A 27,918-nucleotide genomic window follows, 5' to 3' on the forward strand; every position below is an offset into this window, starting at 1 on the left:
CAAATTAATGCACATTTCCATCCACTACTGGCATGAAAATCTAGTCCACACGTGCCTGGTTGTTGTAATTTTTTCTGCTTTGTTTTCAGGAAAAAGAAAAGCCTGTCCACAGAAGCATTGGGAAAAAAAAAAAAAAAACGGAAATGCAAAAACATTTGAAGCGCTGTCAGGTGGTGTTATAACCTGAACCCTAAGGCCATGTTGGCCAAGGATGATGATAATTTTGGCAAACAGAAGCCTAAAAAAACGTTTTTCCCTGTCTACAGATCAACACCGAAAAGTTTCTGAACATGCAAGAAGTCGTACAAAAGGTTAGTTTTTAGTGACCTTAAACATAATTTGCATGTGCACAAAAGGCCATAAAATGCTGTGTGGACTTGGCCTGCTGTCATTAACCTTTAAAAATAAAAACAGCGGCAATCAAATCTCGAACGAATGGAAACCATGTGGAAATGTGGCATTTATGTTTGTATTTATGTATTAATTTGAGGAATATTGCATCACTCCACACAGATGATGATGATTTTGTCTCTTCAGTGGAAGTTGGGGTGACGTATAAGTCACAAGTTCTCTATATGTCAAGTCATCTAGTATGGATGATAAAGTTTGCCATATAGGATAAATGGCTGCTTGTTTGTATGTATTATATGTACCTGTGAGCTGGGACAGTCTCGAGCCTCACGTATAACTCATTTACAAAATATAACTGCACATTATCTCGATTATATCTCAGTTAAACAAATCTTGTCACAGCTGAATTGTGGAACCATGTTGACTCTCACGGTGAAGTCTGTGCTTGAAAAACTCTTCCATAACATCATGACTTTACCTCTTTATGTTAGTACACCATGTGACTGCATTAGCAGTGCTGTGAGAGCACACAGAGGATGAAGAACATCATTATTATTATTATTATTATTATTATTATACTATCTATTTTTAATGTGTTTTGGCAGAGAAAGAATCAATATTACTACAATTAAAAAATAAAATCTGATTGATTTTTCTTGCGATTATGGATATTAGTCTGTTTAATATGACAGCTATAAGGGGCTTATTTTTAACACTATTTTAAGGTTTATATTATATAATAAACTGCCTGCAGATGGCAGTATATTTCTCAGCTACAAGCACTCCCAAGCATCACCCATGGAAACTACACTGCACATGCAATCACACACACCCTTTAGGGGAAAAGCTGCTTTCTCTCACAATGTGTTGAAACAAGACAAACAGGTCACATGACTGGGATAAGAGCCAAATAGGTCACATGATGAGGATTTTTTCTGTGTGTGAAAAAGGCGTCAGTGGTCCATGATGCGCAGGTTGCCAGACACAATTTTGTTCTCCAGCATGGAGCCAGCTGGAATATCAATCCGATCTCCGTGGTTGGCGATGATGATGACGGTGCCCTGCGAGGAGGAAGAGCAATGAGTTTTTGTTTGTCGGAGACAGAAAGGGAGGCAGGATCTAATTAAAGCAATAAATCAATGTCAGCCACCTGCCAGCAGGACAGGTTCCTTTCACACCGGAAGTTTCTGTTCAACCTTGTTAATGATGTTCATGACCTGAAGGTGGGAACCGGATTATATTCTCGCAGGATTACACTTCCTTTACAGACTAAAGTCAGTAAAAGTTAAGGATTTATCTCTTCTAATTCGTCTTTTTGTACTTCATCTCTACCACGTCAATGAATACAGAAGCTTAAAAAGCTGTAGGTCAGACATCACTCACGGTTAGTGGCCTTTTTAATATCCACAGTGCATCTCGGTGTGGGCCCCAGAATAAATAATGTGTTGATCTTTCTGGGTTGTCACACTCAACCGAAGACACTTCTGCACATACAAATACAATGTTGTGCTATTTATGTCCTTGAAATCTTTTATCACACAACACTTATTCACATAAAAATGTATGTTTGTTTTTTAAAATCACGATGAAACTGATTCTTATTTCATTAAAAGTGGTTAAAGTGAAGATTGTGTCCGACTCCTCTCACTCCAGACACAAACACTTTGAATCGCTCCCTCAGACAGAAAGCTGCGGTCCATCAGGTCCAAAACCTCAAGCCACAAAAACAGCTTCTTCTAATCTGCTGATGGCCTCTTTAACAAACAGACCACTGACTCCACATGTTATGTTAACATCTATTATATTGACATCTATTATATCAACACATTTTTAGTTTTTTTTGTTTTTGTTGAAAGAAGAGACCTTAAACATTTATAGATTTGCTAAATTTTGTATTTTTATTGTGCAATCAAGAGAAAATCAATTGAAATTGTGCTGGTTAAATAATATTTTTTGCTAATTAACTTTTCATATATTTATAGCCTTTTTCAACATTTTTTTGTTTTTAAATTTTCTTCTCTTTTCATATTTTTGTCTCTTCATTTTTGCTTTCATTGTTAATTTTTTTTCTTAACCATGCTTATGTTCAAAGCAGACTTTGTGTATGTATAAACCTACGTGGAAATAAACCAGATCCTGATTCTGAAGATGTTTTACCTTGAGTGAAACGTTTTTCCCAAGGGTGACGTCTCCAGACACGGTCAGGTGGTCGAGCTCCAGCATGTCGGGGATGCTCTCGAAGCGGGTCAGGTACTCCTGAACCTGAATACAGACGAAACATATAAGGAAATTGGTAAACGACCTGCTGTATGTGTGTGAGTCGTAGTAGGAACTATTTAAATCTTTACAGCCATGTGGATCAATTGACAAAAGATTTAAACCTTCTGAATCACATTTGAAGTTTTAGTCAAGATCCCAATTTTCCCAACAAGACCAAAAAGCATCTTTCAGACACACCTAGAAAATGTATATTTTTGTATATGTATATGTATATTATAAGCTTTTTAATTGAAGAAGCCTGTTATTTCTTTTCAGATTGCCTTAATTAGATATTTCCCCCTCTCATCCAATCGCTTCCTGACAAATTCTGTTCCATGAGATAATACTGAAAAGTATCTGTACAGATAGACAGCAGAACGGGGAAGTGGTACATTTCTTTTTCTGTTTGTATGAACCAAACTTTAAATGTGTGCTGTTTAGTTTTTCATATTTAACAAAGTGTACATAGCACCATAATTAAAGCACACTAACTGAACTCAATCAGTTGATCAGTGACAGTTCTTGTTGCCTGTGGTATGATTACTACCTTGGTGAAGGAGCTGCCCAGCTTGACGTGCGGCGTGGTTGGGAACTCTCTCTTGGGGCTCATGGTGAGCGAGCCGGCGTCCAGGCTGTACAGGTTGGACATGACCAGCAGCAGGTCTGACGTGGTCTTGACGGGCAGGAAGCGGCTGCGAGGCACATTGATGCCCAGGGCGTTGTCAAAACACTTGATGGCAGCGCCGACCGCTGTCTCCAGCTGGATGACGTTCTGACCGCCATCAAGAGTCTGATGAGAAACGAAAGAAAATTAAAATGTCTGTTGTTGCACTAAAGTGTATATGCTTTGATTCATATCTCCAAGTGGAAGTTAGTTTATCTGCTTTCTCAAAACACAAAAATAAACCACAAACCACAACGCTACAGAAAGCCAACAGAATATTTAGGTTCATGTGTAATTTAGACATTTAAATAGTTTTACATAGAAAAAGCTGAATCATGTTGTTTCACAGCTCATGTAACTGATTATTCTTGTCCTTTAGGAATAGTGGACTTCACTCTAGATATCTGCCAATGAAACAAAAATGTAGCACAGATGCTTCTTTATCTATAAAATGTGAACACAAATCTGTAGTCTCAATTGGTTAAAGCTTTGTTTCTCCAGATATGTCAGGGAGGAGGGTCAGTCCACCACTTTGGTCCATATTAATAGTATTGCATGGAAGAAACGTTGTGGTGCAGAGGAGGAATCCTTATAACTTTGATGATCTTCTGACCTTTGCAGCATGTTAGAATAATTTGATTATTCTCTATTGTTAAAATGATTTGATTACTCTGCTTCTTTTTTGTGTCGCTCTTTTGTGTCTGTTGTCTGTCTCTGTGTGGTGAAGGTCACTATGCATGCGTAATTCACTAAACCTTGGGTGTACTATTTATCTCTCTATGCATTTATATATTAATCAGGCAATATGATTTTGATACGATTATGTGTGTTAATGTTGGTTTAGAAACTGTGATTACTTTGATTACATATTTTCAATTTGCTTAAACTGATTAAGATTCTATAATCACAAAGAATATATTGTATGGTTCATATTTTTTAGACTTTAGAATACATATAGACATTGAAAATCCTTTGGCTCCTGTTATATCTCTGTAAGACATAACAAGGCAGAATGTTTGTCCTAACAAGTTTGTTGGCAGGTCCGGGCACGGACGTGATGTACCGGGCAAGAGAGATTGTTGCCCGGTGACATGACGTGTCTCTGTATTGATTAAGCCTGGCGAATCAGCGGATGAAGAAGGCGGAACTTCCTGGAAGAAATCTACCTTCATGTCTGAGTAAACAATTGTTAGGATAAATAATGGGTTCGAGGGAAAGGACGGGGTTCAGACTTCACAAACTGAAACCTGAAATCTCTGAAAAATATTGCACATTTCTTGATGTATTGTAATAAAATTATGTTAAACTGAGAACTTGGACGTCTCCTGCTCATCATTCCCCATCAACGATCTGCGCAGAGAAAATAGGTGAGGATTTTTGTGTTGGTGTCAGATAATTAAATTTTCAAGGTTTCCTCAAGCTATTTTTCTAACAAGCACCATCATCAAGTCAACATTTTAGGACTATTTTTCTCATGGGACTTTTTCTTTATTTTACTGTTTACTGAACTTGTCATTCAGGGACAGGCAAGTATAAAAATGTAAATGTACAAAATAATAATGTAAAATATATGTATTTAAATGAAGATTTTTATTGGTATATTTTTTGGCAGCCAACCGCACAACACATGTTCAAAACAGATTACAACTCTTCCTGTGATTAAAGTCCCATCTGCCTCAGCTGTCCTTAAATTCCATTGTTCCATTGTACTTTTTTCTAGTAAGTCAGCAAATGTTTGAGTTCAGAGTTGTCCTGAATGCAGCATAATACTCAGGAGTTCTTATGTAGACATTAGCCAAATACTGTTGGAACCATAGTCTGTATAAAAACAGTGTACAACATTGAGGCCTAAATATTTGGCTGTTTTTGCTTGACTAACAAGAGTGAGTTGCTGAGACAAAGAACAACAGATCAAAATTAATTTTCTCCTGATTTGGTGAAAAATGTTCAGAAGACGTGGCTTTTGAAAAATATGACCAATATTTACTTTGGTAACTCTTGAGTTGAAAGACTCTCATAATCTGCTGACTACACCTGAGACTATAGACCTGTCACTGGTTTAAGTTCGGCCTCACAGAGCTGTTATCATGGCTGCATATTCTGAAAGTTTAAGAGGTGAATATGATAGACTAAAATTAGACTGAAGAGTTTCACTGGATGACAGTGAAATAATAAAAACATCTGGTATAACTCAGGTATAACTACCAGAAGGAGTTGCGTAACATTCACCACTTCATGGACGCTTTTATCTTAAGTGCCTCTCAGTATCAGGAGTGCACACAGCTTTAACAGAAACGGGCCCCTCTAACTCTGCGGTTTCAGTGCCGCACTCTTACCTAGATGGGACACATACTTATGCAAGCAGTGATAACTGTGCAGAGCTGTGTGGCTTTATATAACACTTGCTATGTCACGGTGTGTGATCCTGTAGCCCAGGGCTGGAAAATTACGTCTATAGGCCGAGAAAGCAATAATCAGGAATGGGGCTGGGGCTCAGCGCTGAATTTATTACGCTGGTTGCAGATTTGCATACCCTGAGGTGGTGCTTCTCTACTGATGGGGTGGGGGGAAGCAGAGGCTCAGTGTGTTGCCTTCGAGTGAGCACAACCAAAATAACATCAAATCACATCACATCAAATGTGTTTGCTTTGGAGGGCAATAAAGGATAAACATGGAGCCTCAAAATTATGCTGCAATAAATCATGCTAATCCACATCAGGACATTTAAATTAAACTGATCAAGCATTTACTCAATCCTTTCCTTCGTGTTAATTTAAATAGCTACATTTTTACTGCCTCACTTTTCTTCAAATTTACTCTTTGCTTCCTTAAATAAACATGTGTGGAAATGAATTAAAGCTGGACAAACAAGCTCAGTGAGGAAGTACAATGAAAATGAAAAATGCAATTTAAAGTCACAGACGTGGCCTTTGAAGTAACATTTTTGTGAGGGAAAGAATGCATTCATTACACACACACACACACACACACACCACACACAACACACACCACACACAGATTAAACTGGAGTCCATGTGGGCCGGATGAACCCCCAGAAAGGAGACCAGAAAACTGGATTGGTTCGAAGCTCCTTTTTTCCCCTCCTATGTATGCAAAAACCTCGCATGACAACAAACGGCTCAGAGAGTCGATCCGTGCAGGAGGGCAGAAACACAACGAGAGTTTGAAATATGGGCTTCCTCAGCATGCTTGGATTTCTTTTCATGAGTTATGATTTATTCAGAAGAAGTGGTCGTCTCTGCAGAGGAGTGGTGCAGATACGTCTCCGCTCTGCTATTCACAGCACAATGTTTTCAAACGCAAGCGGATGGTTAAACGAGACAGATTATTATTCTGTTGGCTGGTTATTGGAAGTGTTTAATCTGAGCACGTATTATAAAGTCAACTCATCCTGGTCTGACCCTTCTTTGAACTGGACCTGTCAAGGCTTCCAGCATCCGACCTATAAAAGGTAATTCATGAGTCGTTTCTAGAGCATCTTGTTTGTTTAAATTTTGTTTTGCTGTATTCACTTTTCCTTTAGATTCATAAGTAAGTTTCATGCTTAGGCTTTATAACTGTAAAACTGAGGTTTTGTTCCCTGCACATTAAATAAGCTTCTCAGTGAGCCTCCTCAGTATACAGTCCCCTCTTCACTCACCTTGGGGTTGACTATGATCTCCAGGTCCATTGCCTTCTGCTCCTGCAGCCTCTTGATAGCAGCCAGAGAGATCCACAGGTTGTTGGTGTTGAAGATCTTGAACTTTGAAACCGATTTGAATTCGTCCACGTGGGCTTTGGGCACCTGAGCGATCTCCAGCAGACGCAGTTTTCCCTCATACTGGATGAGCGTACCTCCCTGAAAACCAGAGTCAGATATTTTACAACACGTTCTAACAGTGTGATGGATGGACTCCAAGGTGCAACAGAAATCTCCTTGTTTTCCCTGAGAAATATATTTTTTATAATGCCACTGCATTTTATTAATAATGATGCCAAAAAGGGAGGCTTTACAGTATTAAAGGCTGGTGTTCATATTTTCCATCCTGCTAGAACCAAAAGGAAAGCTGACCTAAACAGTCGAAGGAAATAGAATCCAGCCAATCAAGTAATCTACTGGACCAAGTCAGATTCATCATACTGGATATAAACCACTACAAGAATAACATTACCTCTTTGCCATTCACCTCACTTTTCTTTTTAAATGAGAAACTGAACGATCAGTTCAAGTCACAGAATGTCACAAGAAAGAGTCTGGCCACGGATTTAGTAAGTTTTAGTAAGAACTGCTGACAGAAACAGTCTTCAACAGTTCTACCAAGGTTGAACTAGCTGGTGAATATGTATAATCCTCCTTCGCCACACACCTTGACGTCTGCGCGTGTCTTATCCGTCACCTCCATGATGAACTCACAGCGCTTGCCGTTGGGCTGGCTGACCAGGTGGTGCAGGATGTGCAGGTCCACGGTGGCTCCCAGGTTGTCGATGTTTGACACGAAGATGTACTCTTTGCCCTGTGCGATTAGCTGGTCCAACAGGCCCGAGTTGTAGAAGCTGGCGTAAATGTCGCCGTGACCCGGAGGGTACCAGCCTTCTGCACTCTGACCAGTCATGCTCAGGTTTGTGGACACTGGGAGGAGTGACTCTTTGTTGACGCGAGGGTACCTGGAAAGAAAGACAATCCATGTTTTCAATTGTTTAAAGTTCACTTTTGCCACTTAGTTTAGGATGATGTCTCAATATCAGAATTTATTGTCGTTATTTTAGTTGAGGGTTCATCCCGGGCAGCTGTGGCTCAGTTGGGAGAGTTGGTTGGCCCCCAACCGAAGGGTTGGTGGTTCGATCCCTGACCATCGCAGCCTACATGTCGAAGTATCCTTGAGCAAGATACTGAACCCCAAATTGCTCCCGAAGTGCTGTGTTCATCGGTGTGTGAATGAATTCCCAATGGTGGCAGGTGGCACCATTTAGGGTAGCCTCTGCCACCAGTATGAATGTGTGTGTGAAAGGGTGAATGAGCGCAGTCTGTAGTGTAAAGCGCTTTGAGTGGTCGCAAAAGTGACTAGAAAAGCGCTATACAAGTGCAGGTCCATTTACCATCATAGTTTAGCTTAATTTAATTTAAAATACTTTAACCGGATTATCCCATTTGTTATTAATATAAATTAATAACTTATAACCTTGTGACCTGCTGAGCTGTATGAAAGACTGAACCCGTAACGTCTTCAAAAGTCGGAATCATCATGAATTTTGATTGGATAAACCCTCCCTTTTTTATTTATTTTTTTATTTTTGTAGGAAACGCACGTGTGTAGCTTAAGGTTGAAGTGTGGAGCAATAGAGCAGACTTTAATGTAGACCTAGACAGCACCTTTTTAAACCAAACTTCCATGGCCATGAAATACTAAATACTTAATGAAAAATGTTTTAATTTTGATAATAAAATATAACATCCCTGTGTCATTTTGCTTTTGATGATTGCACAACGTTTTCTCCCCAACTTTGTTTTGAATCTGGGTTGTATGTACAGTATACGCTATGTGTCTCTGTGTAGAACAGATTAACCAATTTTGCAGAGCTGTGATCACAGTTTGCACAAGTTAAGCAGATAAACAGCACAAAAAGGAAACAAAGTGTAATCTTTTTTGCTCCACATCTGAGGTAAAGCCACAGAAAACTTTGCAACTAAGTAGCATGCCAAGTGCCATGTTCTTTTCATATCACTGCAGGACTTCAAACAACATAGCCAGGAAGCAAAGTTTTTTTTTTTTTTTTGCCGAGCAGGCAGATGAGGCAACAAGCCAAAGAGTCCAAGCCATCATCACTGTGTGCATTAAAGTGATCAAAGGGTTTCTAAGCAGGATCCGCGTCATGTTGAGTTAACAAACCTCGTCAGGAGTAACAGCACTGAGTGGGAGCAGGCTGTGTTTTTGGCAGTTTGAGGATATTTCTCAGTGCAGATGAGCTGGTCAGGTGAGAGGAGCTGCACAGTAGAGGTACGGGCGCCTTTTTAGTGGAGGTTTATAAGTCCAGCTTACTGTTCTGGGCTGATGATTCAGATGAGTGGCTTTGATATGAGCTCACAGACTTCAAAGGTTTTATGATCTGTCAGACCCAAGAACATTTTGTTATGTCTAAGATGTTTTTCCTTTCTTGGATCCAATATTACTGCTTTAGGAGGGATATTAATTATTTCGAAGGTACACAGGGAAATTATCTTAATAAAGAATCTGTTTCAGTTTATTCAGTAAACAATGAGCTGATTATTAAACTCAGCTGTGAATTTGCCTTTTTCAATGCGTCCTCCTAATGTTCCAGCACAGGGAAGAGACTTTCCATCTACAGATTGAGGCATATTATTTTTATTTCATCACATCTTTCATAGCCAGACATAACTCCATAGTACTGTGTTATTGCTAGAGAAAGGCCCTGGCTGCACCCATTATTATTATTATTATTATTATTATTATTATTATTATTATAGAAAAACACAACGGCTTGTTTGTTTTTCAGTAAAACCAGTCATAAGGGGAAGGGGAAGGAGAAGGAGAAAACCATCTAAAATAGTCGCCCACTGGCGGGCTTGTCCCAACATCAATAAATGTCTAGCTAATTAATTTATTACTTTGTTGTAGTTCTTGTTTTCTTGTAAATGCATTAAACGAGACAGCTTCATGAGCCATATTTAGCTGGATCTGCATTAAAAATAAACTACATTTGTCAGGATTTTTACAGGAATTACATTGAAAAAGTTTAGGTTTAAGTTTTTTCACAGCGTATTGCGGATTTAAAACCCCAATGTCTTCAATACGGGCCTAACAAGAAAAATGGACACACTGTAAGGTCTGTTTCTTAATTTTCCTCATCATGTTGGCAACTGGGCAGTTTAATTTAAGTAAAAATAATAAAAATTATGATTTTTTTTTATTAATCCGATGGATAAAGCAAATTGTTTCCCGTTCATCAACTGGAGCAGATAGTGTCATGAGCAATACATTTAATTTGCCTTTTATGAATTACTCTCACGAACTCAACCACAGACTATTCTTTGTTCTCCTATTGATTGACATTTCTACCACTTTCTCTGTGCTGACGTTAAATCAGAGATAAAGTACCTCCCCCCACCACCAAGACTGCTGCTGCTGTCCAAAACGGCTTTGTACTAAACTCCTTCTGGCACACAGGACATACAAGCGCTCTAAATAATTCAAAGGGAAACAGTTAAAAGCAAGTTCCTCTTGACTGACAAACTGGAGACAAGAGGGCATTAAATATTAACAGTCTCTTCCATACATTACATGACATTTCCTGTCTGCATGCTGCTGTTCTTGACAGATCAGCAGCACAAAGCACATGATTGTCCCCTGGCTACTCAGACACTGAATATAGACCAATTTATCATAAGAGTTCATTCAGTACATTTAGGTTCAATACTGCTCGCTGGTAGTGTTCAAAAACTCATATCTGTAGTTTTCTCAAATCTTGGAAACATCTCAAGTGTATCAGCATAGTAACTGTCAGTAAAGTTTCTTCTGGGCCCAACGTTACCCAACATGACAAATAGTTTGTTTTGTTTTCTTACCTGCTCTGGTTGAAGGTGTGTATCTTGACGCGGTGATGTGTGTACTTCTGCAGGATCTTCTTTGTGTCTTCATCTGTGTTGAAGGAGTTCATGAGGACCAGCGGCACGTCTGTGTTGTAAGTCTTGTTCAGGTGCTGCGGGACAATATACAAGACTAGGTTGAAACTTATGTATAACCAGTGTGGTAAACTGTGTAGTGTAGTAGTTACAGGAACAGTCAGCAACAGTGTCTATAATGTGAATTCCCTAAAGTTAAATGTTTATCTCCCTCCATCTGTAGCAGAACACATGACACTGTCAAAGGTATTACATGTAGAAGGTATCGGTTGGTGTTTTTAAATGTAAAGTTTCCTGAGAGCCAGAGACAGAGAAAGAGGTAGAGAAAGAAAAGCGGTGGCCGAGTGAGTTAGACAGTGAATGAAGAGAGGGAGCAGCAATAGGAACAAGTAGAAGAGAACAAGCCGTGAATCAGAGGAATGAAACATTATTTTCTGATTGTTTCAGATTTTACTTCCTAAAGCACAGCACAACCTTGAAGGGAGGTACTACTTTGTTGGACTTTGTGTGTTTAGGAGCTTCTTGCTGTGGCTGCATGTGTGTATTAATTAACGTGACACACAGTCTGCACACATGAAACATGGTGCAGGGGAAACACTGACGCACACAGCAATATAAGAACCTGTTTTTCGTCATACACCACCACTTTGTATCATACACAAAAGCACAAAGCCATAAAAACAGTTCAAAAGAGCAGCAACCAACACTTGACAGACTAATGGCGTAACTTCATCAATCACTCAGAGACTTAGTCTGTTAGCCAATGACAAGACGTTTACGTTTAAAGCCGTCCTCGCAGTAGAGCCAAAAAAAAAAAAACAGTAACTGCCAGCCAGCTTTAGCATTATTTATCCAGCAAAGACTGCCTTACATCTACTGCAGCAACGAGTTTCAAAGTTCACATTAGCCGATAGAGGTGGGAATCACCAGAGGCCCCACGATACGATTTTATCCCGATACTTGAGTCACAATACGATATTATTGCAATTTTAAGCATTTTGCAATGTGGTGAGTATTGTGATACAATATATTGTGATTGAACTTTTTTAACTGCATTTTGTGTCCACAAAATTAAATTAAATCAAGAATTGTTTAGCCAAATAAGAAAAAATTCTCAATCTATTTTTCTCTCTTCAGTTTTTCTTTTATTTCTCCACAATGAGAGATGATGTCAGAGGTCACATGGCCTGTTTGAAAATCACCATGAAACAATAAAACATTTTTTTGCAGCGTTATTTCGACAACTTCCCGACATGACATCCTGATGTACCGAAGATACTGGTATATGAAACTAGAAGATCTAAGGAATCTATAGGCGCTTTAGATTCCTTAGATCTTCAAGTTTCATATACCAGTATCTTCTGTATATTCCTTAAAGTTAGCCCGTCAGAGCGCTAAATATCGATACTTGGCGGCCATAAATCAATATAATATTGCCACACAAAATATTGCAATACTATGCTGTATCGATTTTTTTCTATTAGCTGAAGTTATTGATAATGTCATGGACGTTTAATGCCTTCCTTTCGTATATGCCTTTTAGTTCACTTGTATTTGGAGATGGTCCATAAATATATTTCAGATTCAAATTATGTGCAGTACATAAAGTTATATAAGTTGATCCAATAACTAAAGTGTACTGTAGAGCTTATAATGTTTGGCAGATAGAGTAGTCGGTTATCTAGACTTGAAAAAATGTTATTCAGGTTTAAGGTGAGATATTTATGTGACTAGATGAGGTGGTGAATTAATGCTTTGGTATGCTATTGATGCATTCTAAAAATGTTTAAGTTGAATATCTACGACCTAAATCCTTTGGTTGTTGTGTTTGAGAGTCTATCTTTTTTTTTTTTTTTTCTCTTTTTTAAAGATATTTTTTTGGGCATTTTGTAGCTTTATTGACAGGAGAGATATTGAGAGTGAAAGGGGGAGACATGCGGGAAAGGGCTCCGAGCTGGATTCGAACCCGGGCCACCCGCTTACGAGGACTGGGCCTCTGTGGTATGCGCTCTACCAGGTGTGCCACCGGGAACACCCCGAGAGTCTATCTTTGAATACTAATTAAAGTGACGTTTATAGCTCCTGGACTAAAAAGAAAAAGGAGTGCCTTTATCTGACAATAAAACAACAACAAAATACATTTAAAATTCCTTGATCAACATAATGAATACTAAGGAGAACAACAGCCCAAGAGACAATACTTCTGTAACTTCATTTTGTGATTAGAATGAATACAAAAGGAGGAAAATAATACCCGAGGAGAAGATAAGAGAAAATTTAAGTGACTGGAGGAGGATGAGAGCTGGGATATGAATCACTGGGGAGTAGCTGCTGTGAGGAAGTTGCTTAAGAGTTGAATTTCCAACTTGTGATTGGAAAAAAGAATGATTAAACTTTTCCTCACTCAAGTGAGGACTTTCTTTTCCTCTTTAATAAATGAGTGTTGGCTGGCCATCTGTTCCACGTAAACCAACAGTAAGCTCTCATTTATAAGAAACAAGAGTGTTAAGTGTGTGTGAGAGGGTATTAGGTCCCTACACCTTTTTGAACGCTCTTCAGGATGTTAAAGAGATCTGTCAACACACCTCTTAGTGCTAACAAACATCATAAGGCAAACATATTCAAAGGAGGATTTAGGATGTTGACAGTGGGTGTGTGGACAGGCAGGTTAAGAAGCATGACAATACCCATGAAAGAAAAGATTAAACATTTTCTCCAGTGTTGAGCAAACAAAGTGGCATTATGCTGCATATGTGCATCTTTTGATGACAATGGCAATCTTAAAGCCTCTATGTAGACTTTTTTAAGCATTTTTTGTGTGTTTATTTGAAAGAAGAGATAGAAATACACTTTCTGTCACAGATACTTCTCTAGGTGAAAGGTCTATTATATGCATTTCCACACTCCCAGGAATGCCTTCAAAGTACTCAAATTTAATATGTTAGGACAGCAACTAACTAAAATTCTAATATTATATCTTTTATTTTCTCAATTCATGCATTTATAGTTTGGTCTAAAAATTGTCAGTAAATAGCAAAAAAAAACCTCAGCATAATATTTAAATTTTTGTTTTGTCTGCCCAAGAGTCCAAAATGTAAAAAGTATCCTATTCATTATGTACTACAGGAGACTGAAGTATTCACATTTGTGAAGATGCAGCTAGTTAATTTTCGGCTTTTTTGCTTAGAAAGCAATAAATTTAGATTTATTATTCAAATAAAATGCTGCCGATTCATCTTCTTTCCAAACAAGCAAACTTTGGCGGTAGGAGTGCAAAAAAATATCCGGATATGCTTTTAGTGATGTTGCAGCACTGTTATGATTCATCCCTTTGCAAAGTGTTTAAGTTATTTATTCATAACTAATATCATGTTCTTAAGTTCTAAGCATCTCCTCAGCTAGAATGATTAATATTTGTGATTATTTTTCTTTCATGTTGATTGAGGGAAAACGAAAACATCAAGGATGTCCGCGTCAGGTTTGAGCTATAAAAATTGTTCAGAGGCGGAGCAAATCTTCATTGGGAAAAACTGAAAAATCACTCATTGTTTGCTCCTTTTCATTACATTTAGTTAGGAAGAAAGAAGCCTGTAAAAGTATTAACTATGTTTTCGCTTCAATTGCAAAGATTCCTTAGTATCTTTTAGTGTTCTATGTGAAAGCTACAGCCCTAGACTGGTTTTGTAACTTTGAGTATCACTCTTAAAGTGTCATAACTCAACTTGCTTACTTTAACAGATGAACTAACAAAACAGTTTCTCCTGAAAGCAGGAAATGTTTAACAGCCAGGTGGCGCCATTCCAGAAAGCCTGTCCAATCTTCCACTTCTCCTCTCGTGTGAGCGTACAGGTCTCTGCACTGAAATGGTCCAAAATAAATATGCATGAGGGGCGTTCTCACACCGGAGACCCGGTTAGGGGTCGCTGTGTGTATGGGATCCATTTTCTCTCTTCCTAAATAGGCCGATTCAGTCAGGTGGTAATCTGACCAGACCTGGGCAAGAAAATGGAGAGCAGTTACCCGGACACAGAGAGCAGTGTACTGGGAGAAGACAGGCGTCCCATGAGGCCGTTATGAAACACACACAAATACCGCACGGCCACACCCCCCCTACATAAACTCAATTACACAATACTGTACACACGTCCCTGACAAATTCATGACAGGTTTCTTTATATTGAGGCTGAAACTTGCTCCAAAACTTCTGCCTGAATATTTAATGCTGTGTTATAGAGCATAAATTAAGTTTGAACGACCTGAAATGAATCAAGGGATTAGTTGTACTGCTGATGAAGGGATTACGTTTTTTTAATGTCATGTCTTGATGTATGATCAGACACAAATAACCCAACCCCCGCTTCACACACACTCCTTTCCTCCATCACACAGCCTTCTCCATTTCCTTGCCAATCCTACGGACCAACAGATCCTCTTTCACTACGACTCCCCCCAGGTATCACACTGGCTCCTTTCAAAAGACCTTCAGCTCCTTTTCCAAAAAACACATGTCTCTCCCCCACAGCGCCTCAGATACATGAAGTAATAGAGGCTTTAGCCTTGAGGATGATTCACATACAGTAGAGGACAAGACATATGCTTGTAATTTTATATTATAAAAAGGAAAGAAGATGTTATTTTCCTCTGAATCTTCTGACAAACAAGTTTTTTGTACTTTTCTAGCTCTGGGGAATACACAAAAGTCTCTTGTAGTTGTCAGGAAAAGCAGAGTGTGAGACACATCATCCCTCCATCAGAGGAAGCAACACTCTAGTACACATATTAGACGAGTATTACATCAGATAACACATCACTTCCTGCTACACAGCCCAACCCATTCTGCCATCACTCACAGTCTGTCACATGTGCTGGTGTGGCAACCGGCCACCTCCGAGTTAGGCAAAACCTAACTGTTGATCCTGTGGCCAAACATGGGTCACAGTAAGAATGTGATTTAAAAAAGGCTCTCAGCAGAGTTGAAGGGTTCAAATTAAAGCTTTTCTCCACAGATGGATTTACAGGATGAGGGGGACGTTTCATGACAGCAGAAAATAAAAACAACCAACAAAAGAAACAATATGAGATGAAAACAACTCCCAACTGAAAATGAGAGATAAAGTTTAATTTCATGGCTGCCTCAATGCATCCACCATTGCCTCTACCATGAAGATTCATAATTTTATATATATATATATATACACATACATACATATACACACACATACATACATATATATACAAGTTTATTTGGCTGTGAGTGTTTTCACCAATGATTTGGTTTGGTGTGAAGTGATAATACTTACAGCTTGTTGAATTAGTTTAGCTTGTTCATCCAAAATTAGATTGAAATGCAACACTGACCATTAAAGCAGCAATAATCAATATTTAGACATGAGAGATGTAAAAAGGTGATGCTGCAGCCAGGTTAAACTCTAAATCACCAGACATGTCATCACTAAGCAGTATGTAGGAATGATGTGAACCACTTATGCGATTAAAACTTGATGTAAGGACCAAGATTAAGAACCTCTGCTACAATAAAAAGTCTGCCAGTGAAGACACCTTGACTGATGGCAAAATAATAGTTGTTTCTGATTGGCAGCAGGTTAAAGTAGTATTTCCCTATTCAAGTCTTTCACAGCATTAACTGAATAAAATCTCTATTTTAGACCTATTGAAACACTAACTCTAAAAGGTAATGACATCTTACAAATATTCTCTGTTCTTCAAGGCCTTAAAGTCTGTCTCTGAAAGGTTTCTGTACCTCTATCTGCTGCACAGTGAGGTCCAGGAAGGTGTTTTCATTGCGAACACTGATCAGGCTCTTGGGGCCCTTGCATCCCATGCTGGTGCCCAGGCCTCCGTTCAGCTTCACCACCACCAGTTTGTTCAGGCAGTCAGCCACGTTGTCCGGCAGGCCTCTGCCAGCAATCTTATCATAGGGCTGGATCTGGAGGAGAGGGACAGAGAGGGTCAGGGAAACAGCAGGTGTACCTTTTATGCTTTTAAAACCAACAACTTCACTTAGCTCATAATTGCTACTCTAATTTGTCTTCGGGTGCAAAGTGTTTGTTGTTATGAACTGCGTGTATGGCAATTTGTATATAGCTGTTGGATTTGACTGATTTTAATGCTCATTGGAAGCAAATTATAAATGTTTTTTTTTTTTTCAGGAAATCCACCTCACACATTTTGTTGCATGCTTTTGTTAATGGTGCAGATAATTAATTACAATGCCTAATGCACAACACAGCTGTCCTCCAAAGTAATCTTCAGCAATTCTGTTGCTTCTGAAGCAGAAAAAACCATTGGAGCTCTCACGTTTTTTTTTTACACATCATGCATCGACTTCTTTCAATCTCTCACAGGGAGGATATGAAATAGGGTGTGACTGTCAAAAACAACACAACTTGACAAACACTGGTTTATTTAACTACACAGGAATTTAATCTTCAAATTTCCAGCGAAACAGAAGCAGGATGTTTTTTAACAGAATCATATTTGCTTTCCCACAGTTTTTTTGGTTTCTCCTCAGGTTTCCATTGAACTTAATTATTTCAGGAATTTTAGAAAACAAGTTAAAAAAAAACTGCAAACAATGTGAAGAGGGATCCAGGGACAGCAAATTCTGACCAGATGTTACAACAGCTTGTTGTTGTTAGGAAGTGAGTGAGCGTGTCAGTGATTAAGTCTCGCTCTGTGTGAGTTTCCCTGCACTCTTAAATAACAATAAATGTGTCAGTGTTTCTCAGATGGTGGGCATGTGTGTGTGAGTGGGTGTTAGCAAATTAAAAAGGCCAGGCAGTCATCCTGTGTCTAAAAGCACAGGGTTACCAGTCAGTAACAGCAGACGCACAGCAGAACTCCTGATAGAAACAGACAGTCTCTTCTCTGATGTTTACCTCCTTTTCTCTACACTGACTCCTCACGTCACCACATTGAGGCTGAGACAACCTTGACGCAACCATCAGCCTTCACAGAGATTAGAAGTTATAATCACGAAGGACAAACAATGTTTCATGGTAGAAAGTTGTAAAAAATTTAAACTGACTTGCATGAAAGAAATGTAGACAGATTTAAAAACGCTGACACTGATTAGCATTGTAGCAGACATAAATTCCTGCATGTATTGGAATATAAAAAAATACATTTTAGGGAGTAAGCAAGAAATTCAGGCGGAAGGAAGAAGAAGACTGTTGGCACAAGTGTTTCTAAACTGAGCAAAATGTTTTTCAGCTGGAATCCCCATCCTACCCCTGTACCCCCGGAGTTAAACAGCTTCCTCTTCCAGATCCATTTCCCTTTCTGGGCAATACAGACTGGGGGCTGCTTTTTGTTTCATGTTCTGTGTGTGTGTGTGTGTGTGTGTGTGTGTGTGTGTGTGTGTGTGTGTGTGAACTACTGCACTCCAACCAAGTTAACAACACTCAGTGGCTGCAGGGAACATCTCTTTGACCAGACTGTAGGATAGAAATACTAATTCTTAAAGGGATGGTTTGGATTTATTGAAGAGGGGTCGCATGAGGTACTTATCGAATAGTGAGTGTATTACCTTCAGTAAATGGTGCTCAACTCGTCAGCATCAAAGAAGCTTAGGAATGTACTCAGCAGCAAAACATATTTTAGCCACATGAAAATAATCAATACCAGACAGAGGTAGAACAGAAACTAAGACTAAACTGTCTGACGGCCATGAAAGTGGTTAAAATAGAATACAAAACAGAGTGTAAATTTAAACTGATACATTTTTTTTTTGGTTAGCCTTTTTCAGGTGATTAAAAAGTGTTTTACTGTTGCTCCTGTCCACAGCTCCCATGCCAGCACTCCTGTCTGCTTCTCCACACTACCATCGACCTCATATAACCACTCTTTAAAAACTCTAAACTATCCCCTTAAAGCCATCAGCTCTAGTGAAAACTGCTGTACACTGTTTTTGCTTTTCACTTTGACTGACAAGCTGCTGTCAGCTGTGGGAGGGAGCATCTGGAAGAAACCTGCAGGACATTTTACAGCAAAGAGAGCCCAGCAATGGATTACAGTTTTGGATTGACACAGATACACACCAGAGGGATTCAAAATGTTATACAACTAAAATTTGGTTTGCACAGCATGTTAATCAGCATCAGCGGAGGAGGGGAGATGTCTACATGAGTCGAGTCAAACTCTGTTATCACTTAAATGCAGTCGAAGCACAGGGCTGATGTAGACTAGGAATATGTTCGACTAGCCTTCACAGGATGAAGTATGGTAGTTGGTTTATAAGTTATTCAGGTGCGTGTGTGACAGGTATTTTAAAAACTTGTATCTGGCTGTCAGAAGGAAAGTGGATATACAGTATCTGCTCTGGAAGTTACAGTGTAGACTTGTTTTTTTTTTCATACACTTCGTTAACCCAAATGTCACTATATGTTTGGATCTGAAGCTAAAGCTTTTTGACAGTATGCAACGTGTGTTTAGGAGAATCTGGATGAATCCGAAACTAGTATATATAAGGCTTTTGGCTACGCCCACTAGTTAGTTCCCCTCGGCCTCTGTTCCCATGCAGGTACTTTTCTAGCAGTTAACCAACGGAGTTCGAATGTGACATAAATAGTTCTGCATTATTACATTACATTATTCAGCGACAATTTTGACCGTGACGTGAGTGACGCGACACTGACAACAGACCGACGTGGCAAGTCCAAACAGTCGAGACATCAACATGGAGGGAGAGGAGATGGTTTCTGTGTTACTGTTGTTGTGTTTGTACGCCTGGTCTTGGACACAGTGCACCAGATAAGGATGCACTGTTATGTTGTGGTTGTGTTGAGTTCTACTCACGTTATACCCCGCCTCAACCATATCCAATCTGACTGGGCGGCTCAGTAGCGGCTCAGAAAACTACCTATCCGAGGGAGGTACTTTCTGAGCTGCTACCTGAGCTGCTCACTGGTGAAGTTGGGTGGATCTTGGACGGATCCTCTCTACCAAGCCACCATCATAGCGGCTCACTAGAGGGAAAGTACCTAATGTTACCTAATGCTGAAATAATGCTTTGTCATGCTTAAATCTGTGCATTTAGCTGCAGTCATTTTAATTAGCGTTTGAGCCTTTGGTTGCATATTATGATGTTTACAGCTTTACATCTATGTAGATCTTTATTCACTGTAACTGGTAGGTAAATCCACCTTCTCCTCTTTCTTTTTTTTTTTTTTTGAAAGTGATAGATAGAAAGGGGGAGACAGAGGGGAGGACATGCGGCAAAGAGACCTACGCGCTCTACCAGTGTGAGCCACCGGGACGCCCCAACCTTCTCCTCTTTCTGACAGTCAGACGATAATATTATACACACACCTTAATTATTTACTGGCAACGGCTGGTGGAACACCTACATTCCCATCATAGTCAGCTCATTAGTTTAAAAGAAATGGTGAGGACATTATTATAATAATAATTGCTAGGTAGGTCATTAACAATAAATAAATATTTAGTAAGACAATACAGTGAGAGTGAGTTTGATTTCTGCTTGATGATTTTTATATCATCGTGTGATTGGGGAAGAAGTGCCCATAAAAAAAAGATCCATCTCCTTCTCCTTGTGTCTGCTTCACTTCTTTCATTTGTCTGCACAACTAGAAAACCACCTTAAGATGCAAAAAATATACCAATTAATAATTGCTATGGTCAGCCTGTCATCTCCACTAGCCGCAGTAGTGAGTAGGCAATCTGTGTCAGAATTGGCTTTATAGACTAAAAAGCTACTGAATTATTAATTAAGTTTGGGGGAAGATTTTAAATCCAGCGGCTGTCTTTGGCAGTGGTTGTTAAAGCATTTTTTAGTTTACTTTTCTTTCTGCTACTTCCGTTACTCTCAATCACTGGGATAGGATGCCAAATGATGCATCTTCACCCTCTACCCCCTCATCTCATGCTCTCTCTCGCTCAGCCTGTTCCCCCGCCTCATTACTGTGTGTCGCTGTCATTTTCTATTTCTCTTAATGTTCCCTGTTTCAATACTTGTCTCCCCACTTTCCTCTCGGAAGCTCTAATCTTCCCTCTGCCTCCGTCTCTCTTTATGTAACTCTCAATTTCACCGTAAAGTAAAGCCTCCTTCTTTCGCACTTCATTCATTTTTCCTGCTCCTCTCTTCATCTTTAATCTTCTCCATCTCTCCCCCTCTCCTCTCTTCAGCTTCTGAGTTTGTAAAAATAAATGAGGCAGCTCAGAATTGGGGAGTGATGCAGTTATTCCTCACTTGCTACAGACGGAGGAGGATAGGACAGATCAGGCTTTGTGTTTGTGTGTTTGGTTACAGGGTCCAGTGCCAGATGAGCAACTGAGGAAGTTCTGTCAATGTTCAGTGAGACAGGACCAAACATGGCCAACAAATGGCAGGCAGCAACATCTCTGGCACGAAATTTGCTGAACCTGTGAGATATCTTTGGAAACAATATTTGGCCCATGGGTTGTATTTTCAAACAGGAAGAAGGGAACATCCTATTGGGCAGACAGAACTTTTGGGAATGTCAGGAATTACAGGTTTCCTTCCTTGAGCTGATCTTAAGAAAAGCACACTGGAAAACAGTTATTATAACTAGCCACAACAGCATGGAGACAGCTACTGTATTGGGACTACCACAGGATTTTTTTGGAGTACTATCTGTGGACTAATTTTGTCAAGATGATAGTGTTGCAACAACAACAAAAAGCCTAGTTTTGAAGATGGGCGAGGTCTGAGCAAGGTTACTGAAACTAGGAGGGTAGACAGCTGGGAGAGGCCCAACATGCCTCTGGCCTAATTTGGCATTGTGTCTTCTGAAATTGAACCTGGCCGGATAAACAATCATTCATCCTTTTTCAGCAGTAGAAACTGACATTTGTTTGGGATTCCCCTTTTCCTGTTTTACATGGGACTGGGATGGGAAAGGGAAAAAAAAGTAAATGGCCCTCATTTATCAAATAAATGTAGAAACGATCGCAGATGCCTCGCCCCGAGAGGTTACGACATCGAAGGACGCAATACTGATATAATATTATTCCTTTTCTCGTTTTTAAAGTCACCTTTATTATCATAGTGCACCGTTACAAATAACAGGAGCGAAATAGACATTTTACAAAAATACGCAGTGAGGGACGTTTATGAAATAAAAAAGTAGATACTCAAACAAGTTCAGTGAATATTTTATATTTGGAGCACAGACTTAAAGTTGTCACAACTTTATGGTTGCATGAGCTAAACAATGTTTTGAAGTAAATTTAAATTCCAAGAGAAGAGGAATTTCTCAGAGGCAGAAAGTGAAACGCTGATGTCCAACAGCTGCAACAGAACAAACTGGTTTTGTTTGGCAGCATAAAAAGGAAAGGAAGGAAATCAGTGATGCTGTCAGCAGAGTAGCAGTGGACCATTAAACTCCTGGTGAGGTTGGAATATTTCATTTACACATTGTGATATATAAAAGCTGATGGAAACACTGACGATCCGGTGTCCAGCAGGATAACGGTAAATAGCAGAAGACAACAATATTTAATAGCCTCGGTTAGTAGCCTGTTTAAAGAATTTCACGGTTGCACTGTGTATTTATTTTTAATCATGTTTTAATGATAAATGATTTGTCTAAACATGTTTTGCTTTGTCACCATTAAAAAAACAAAACACTGCAGAGTTTGATCAGCTCCAGGCATCGATACAATAGTCTAAGATCAATTCTCTGACTCAGACGTGTCGACTTCATGCTGACTCAAATTTGCGTACACGAGCTGAGAGCAGACGTGAGATCTGATCGTACCCTCCGCTCACGTCCAAATTGCTAAATGTCGAGCCTTGTGTAAAAATGATCATACACCCACTTTACGCTCACTTTGTCGTACACTCGTTTAATAAATGAGGGCCAATGGGAGCAGGTGGAACAGGAATAATAACTAGAAAATTTCCTCTGGGGAAATTCTGAAAGGGCCACGGAGGCTACTGCTGGTGTGTATACACTATGATGAGATTCTTCAGAGATTTTAAACAATTAATAATAGTAATGCTTTGATACTATATTATATACAAGGAGCACACCTACAACAAGCATTCCTTTTCAAGTATTTATTTATACAGCAACCTATAACCTTTAACCTCAAAATGTGTGTGTATGTGTGTGTGAAACATGTGTATCTGGAGGAGTGTGCGACAATGTTCCAGCATAGCGACAGCAGCCAGAGGTGGATAGACCGGACTTTCTGGCCTCGAACAGAAAGCATTTTTGGCATCATCATTGATCCGACTTCTCTTTGAGCGTCCTGAGCTCTTCCTGAATGTCTACATATGTTTTTGTGAAAAAAAATGAAGAAATAGCTTTCTAAGAGCGATCTGAAAAACTGTTAAATATGCTTTTCTACGGAAATCTTCCTGCGTTATTAATATGGGAGTCAATGGGGCTGTTGGTGCGTGTTGGTGGCGCATCTGTGCGTCCTTCGCCCAAACTATAACTGGTAAAGACAGCTTTACCAGAGGATTGTGAGTGAGAAGACAAATTTTCCTACGTTTCTATGTATAAATTATTTCTGTAGAGTGGAATTTGCGGCCTGGAGCGCAGTTTTCAAATTTATTTTTTGACAATTTTTTCTCTCGCTCTACACTCTGGCGATGATGTCACACACTGGGACACAAACATTCCGTGCAATACACACCCATTATAATCTCAGAATTTCTCCAAAAATGATCATGGTCATTGAACAGGGATTGATAAAAAAACTATGTGACCTATCGAAACGTGGATTAATACACTAAGATACACAAGACTTGTGCCTACTGTTTAAAGTTTAAATGGAGTCTCTAGGTGAAATTATGCCGGAGAAGTAGACGTTTAAAAATCTCCTATTATAGTTTTTTTTTGCTAATTTTTTTTTGGCCGTCCCATTCACTTCAATGCAAATTTTTTTTGCAGTTTTCATTCCGTAGAGAAAAGTAATAGCACACTGATCCCGATCAAACCGAACGTTTTGATATATAATTAGTAATATATTTAATGATATATAACTAGTAGCGGGATTTTTTGTTTATTGTGTCCAGAAGAGAAAGAAGAAAAAATCCACAGTATAACAATAGTGCTCGGGCTTCAGCCTTTTGTCTAAACATGGGTACCTGATGGGACAGGAGCCACTCTTCCGAGATTTGGACAGGACTGGAGTTATTTTGTGGGTGCAAAGAGTGAAAAAACACTCTTGTGTCATCCTTTACTCAGCAGCTATATCAACTGCAGTGAATAGCAGATACAATGTGTAAACCCTTTATCAAGGCTGCCTTGTTAGAAAGTGTTATGCAAGATAAATAAACCAATAAACAACAATGCCCATACAATTGACATACAGCAGCTGTGGGGTCCAGACTTATCTTTGCTTTGATCTCTCCAAGAGATTTAATGATAAAGTACTGGCGTTACACATGAGAAAGAAAAAAACTAGGAGTGTAAGGAAATTGGCACCGATTGATCAGCCGGCCGATCGGTGCCAATTTCCTTAATTTTGCACGATCGGCGATTGGCCGATTCTTTTACGTCAAACCGATCTTATCTAGCGATCTTATCTACCTCCGCAAAGGTATGAAAATGCATCTGCACGTATGTGTACTTCTGCATGACTGAGCGTGCTCTGGGTGACTGTTATATACGCTATCAACCAACCAATCATGTTGTCAGTGTGGAACTTTTACACTGTTAAAGAAGGAGAGCAAAGGATAGCCGTTTGCTGCTGCATTTGGGCATTTGTTCTTGTTGCACTATAACAATACCAAAAACTCAGGACACTTTATTTATGGTTGCAGTTCTTTTGTCAGTTTGTCTTGTAAATTGTTGCTATTTATTTTAAGTTCAATATTTTATTAACTACCTCAGACATTGTGATTTCCTGTATTCGTTAAAGAAAAAATAATGCTGCATTATTGTTTTTCAATAAAATAAGATTCAAACATTGAAGGTGTATGCTGTGAGTTATAAAAAAAATCGGTGTCGGCCAAAATCGAAATCGGCACGTCAGGTTTTTTAAAAATCGGTGATCGGCCAGAAAATTGCAATCGTTGCACCCCTAAAAAAACATTACACTCCATTAAAATCAGTTTGATTTTTAGCTGAAAACAGTACTACAGCTTGATCTGTTGGCTGGTTGGTCCACAAAAAATTGCCCCACCAAGACCGTAATTTGCAATGAGGTCTAGTGTGTGAATGCATTGTTGCTGTTCTTTGTTAATTACTTTTCTCTAGTTCTTGCTGTTTTTCTCCTTACATAGTGGATACTTCTTACATTATTATTCAAATGAAGGAATCGAAGTAAAAAAAACAAAACACATTTAGTAGGCACTTGCAAAAAATCAAAAAGGTGGGGAAACACTGTCTAGTCATCACTTTCCCCAAATAAATTTCTTACAGCTGCCTGGTGAAGCTTCCAACACATCAATCTGAGTCACATCGGGCCTTTTCCAATATTCAGTGTTTCTCCTAAAAGTTTAATCTCTCCAGGGTGGAGAAACTTCAGAAACTTCCTTTTAAAAATCCAGACGTGCCTTCAGACACATAATGGTTTTCATATGTGAACTTGTGTCTCAAGACATTTACAGAATACAATGTCAAAAATGGTCACATTTGAAAATCATTTTTTGTTCGTGAAGGATCAAGGTTTAATAGTGACCGTTTTCAGGGTATTAAATCACGAGACACTGACACTTACTCATGCAAGCTGCTGTAGAAAACACTGCATCATATCTGTTTATAACAGTCTTGTGTTTTGTCTTTGTTTTTTTTTTAATCTCATCCAGCTCCTTTAACAAATCCCAGCTGCACTGTTTTCAATTATGTTGTGAGTCATACTTTCTGCACAACAAAATAAAAAATACATAAGGATAAGCTGTTTCTTCTTTTAAAAAACAGACCACTGCAGTGATACAGTAAACAAGAAAGGAGGACTGTTTTACTTCACAGTGAATTAAAGATAAATCATGATATCTGGTTTCATCATACCCATTCCCCCTTGTTTCACATTATATACACTGATATGTTTGGACGAGTTCAGCACAAAGTCACAGTAGAATACAAAGCAAGAACTTTCTCAGGGTTTGAAATGCAGCCTGCAAACCAACGCTCATGTTATTCTGCTGCTCCATTTACTTACAGCCTATTCTCCAGCGCTGCCTCCTGACGGCTCAACATTTTGACTGACACATAACACCGTGTTCAGACTTCAAAGATCCTCCCTTGAGATCAAATCGAATCAGATAGATGTGCACTTTTTTAAACTCTGTTAAACCTTTCAGTCTTGCACTTTGAAGTACACACATAACATGGAAACCCAGTGTCCAGGAAACTGAAGCATCCCTTGTGACTGAAAACCAAGGAATACCTACAAAGTGAGCTTTTTTTTCTCAGGGAAAGAGAACAAGGAAATCCTGCACAACCATCCCACAGAAACACTGATGACTTTGCACTTTGATTGAATTTGTAAGCGACCAAAAAACCACACATTCAAAGTGGAACTTAGACTCCTGTGGTTTGTCTAGTTTACTGCCAGGAAGACAGTGAATAGTCATTGTACAGAGTCTAGGAAGGAAGTCTGTAAGTAATAGGCGCTGGAACATTTCATTGGCACATTTTAATGTCAGTTAAGATTACTCTTCAGTGTAGGATACATACATAATACCATCTGATCTCGGAATTTGGATGATGCCATGTTAACACCATGCCAAAAAAGCCAAAATATATTTTTTATTTATCATTATTCTAGTTTTCATTGATAAATATACAGAAATTATGTGATTTTTTGTGAGGATCTGTACCCAAAAACGATTTCTTAAGTCTGTAGAATAAGTAAGCACACCTACTGTATGAGAGCATTTTGGAGTCAGCGTTGACTACGAGTACAAGTGTAAGTGTTGCTTGCCATTTGTCACGTATGTTATTGATAATACATCTAACAAAATGGGGCATCTAAGCATATCCCTGGCTGTAACAAGGACAGAGTCAGACTCAGAAGGGAAGAAACAACACATTCTCCTTCTTTCTGAAAACCACAGACAGACATTCAGCTTTACTGAAGGCATTGTTGTTGCTTTTTAAAAATAGGCTTTGTACCACTTCCGTTTTTGAAGAATATTTGCTGATCTCATATATTATCAAATCTCTGAAATTGAAAATGTTATTCAAGCTGTCCTTGTGGTGGGGCTGAAGGTTTGCAGTGGAAATGGCTTTGTTTGTTGTGTGCTTACTGAAATGGAAAAGATAACTAGGCCAGGTTTGTTAATATTACCTTACTATGAACAATCTCCAATAGCATCAGAAACTTGTAGGAGGAAACACAAACAGCAAAAGCTGAATAATCACAGTTCTTGATGTCAATTTTTGGTGAATTCAGTCAGCTAAAGCAGATTTTTTGAAAACTCTGAGAAACAATAATAATATGAATTTGTCAGCGTGAAACTCGTAGCAGCATCATCACTGCTTCACAGTGAATGAGTCAAATGTCTTGTGCCTTAAAAATCTGCCTTTTAACCTGAACTGAACTTGTAGCATAAACTATCTCTCTGTCTCTGAATTAAAAAATATAGATGATGCTGAAACTGCAGCTTATTTTAATGCGCCACGCCTCTCTCTAACGTCAGCTGTAAATTGCATGGAGCATGTAATTTCATAATTGGTGCCTCCTGTGGGAATCAAATCCCTCTTGACAGTGTTACTGCTGTGCTCACAATCTGTGTTTATGACTTGCTTATACTCTGTCCGCTCCAGCAATATTACACATGGCAGTGGGATGGAACAAATAGGACGCAAGGGACAAAGGCCACATTGTCCCCTTTAACATGCAACAGAGCTGTCGAGGTGTCCTGATCACACGTCATCTTATTCAAGTGTTAAAAAATGGTTTCACACTCAACCAAAACAACAACCTCAAATAGGATGCCATACTTTGGGCTTTAAATAAATCTGTGGCCTAAAACAATCAAAATGTCCCGGTTATTAAACTAGACCTGGAACTAAAACAACATTTTGTTACGCAATGCACC

General features: G+C 39.0%; 1 protein-coding gene across 2 annotated transcripts in view; it reads right to left on the reverse strand.

Annotated features, from left to right (window-relative positions):
* Nucleotides 1-549: 549 nt before the first annotated feature.
* The window catches only part of ugp2b (UDP-glucose pyrophosphorylase 2b), a 36,516-nt gene continuing 9,147 nt past the window's right edge, over nucleotides 550-27,918 (reverse strand). For both annotated transcript variants that reach the window (XM_059359371.1, XM_059359370.1), the window contains exons 4-10: nucleotides 16,675-16,860; nucleotides 10,857-10,990; nucleotides 7,642-7,939; nucleotides 6,936-7,133; nucleotides 3,158-3,400; nucleotides 2,509-2,613; nucleotides 550-1,412 (exon numbers count right to left, since the gene is read on the reverse strand). In XM_059359371.1, coding sequence (XP_059215354.1) covers nucleotides 1,305-1,412; nucleotides 2,509-2,613; nucleotides 3,158-3,400; nucleotides 6,936-7,133; nucleotides 7,642-7,939; nucleotides 10,857-10,990; nucleotides 16,675-16,860 — 1,272 coding nt within the window. In that variant the 3' untranslated portion in view covers nucleotides 550-1,304. The remainder of the gene's footprint in view (nucleotides 1,413-2,508; nucleotides 2,614-3,157; nucleotides 3,401-6,935; nucleotides 7,134-7,641; nucleotides 7,940-10,856; nucleotides 10,991-16,674; nucleotides 16,861-27,918) is intronic.

The sequence above is a fragment of the Centropristis striata genome, chromosome 20 (genome assembly GCF_030273125.1).
Source record: "Centropristis striata isolate RG_2023a ecotype Rhode Island chromosome 20, C.striata_1.0, whole genome shotgun sequence".
In the NCBI taxonomy this organism is placed as follows: domain Eukaryota; kingdom Metazoa; phylum Chordata; class Actinopteri; order Perciformes; family Serranidae; genus Centropristis; species Centropristis striata.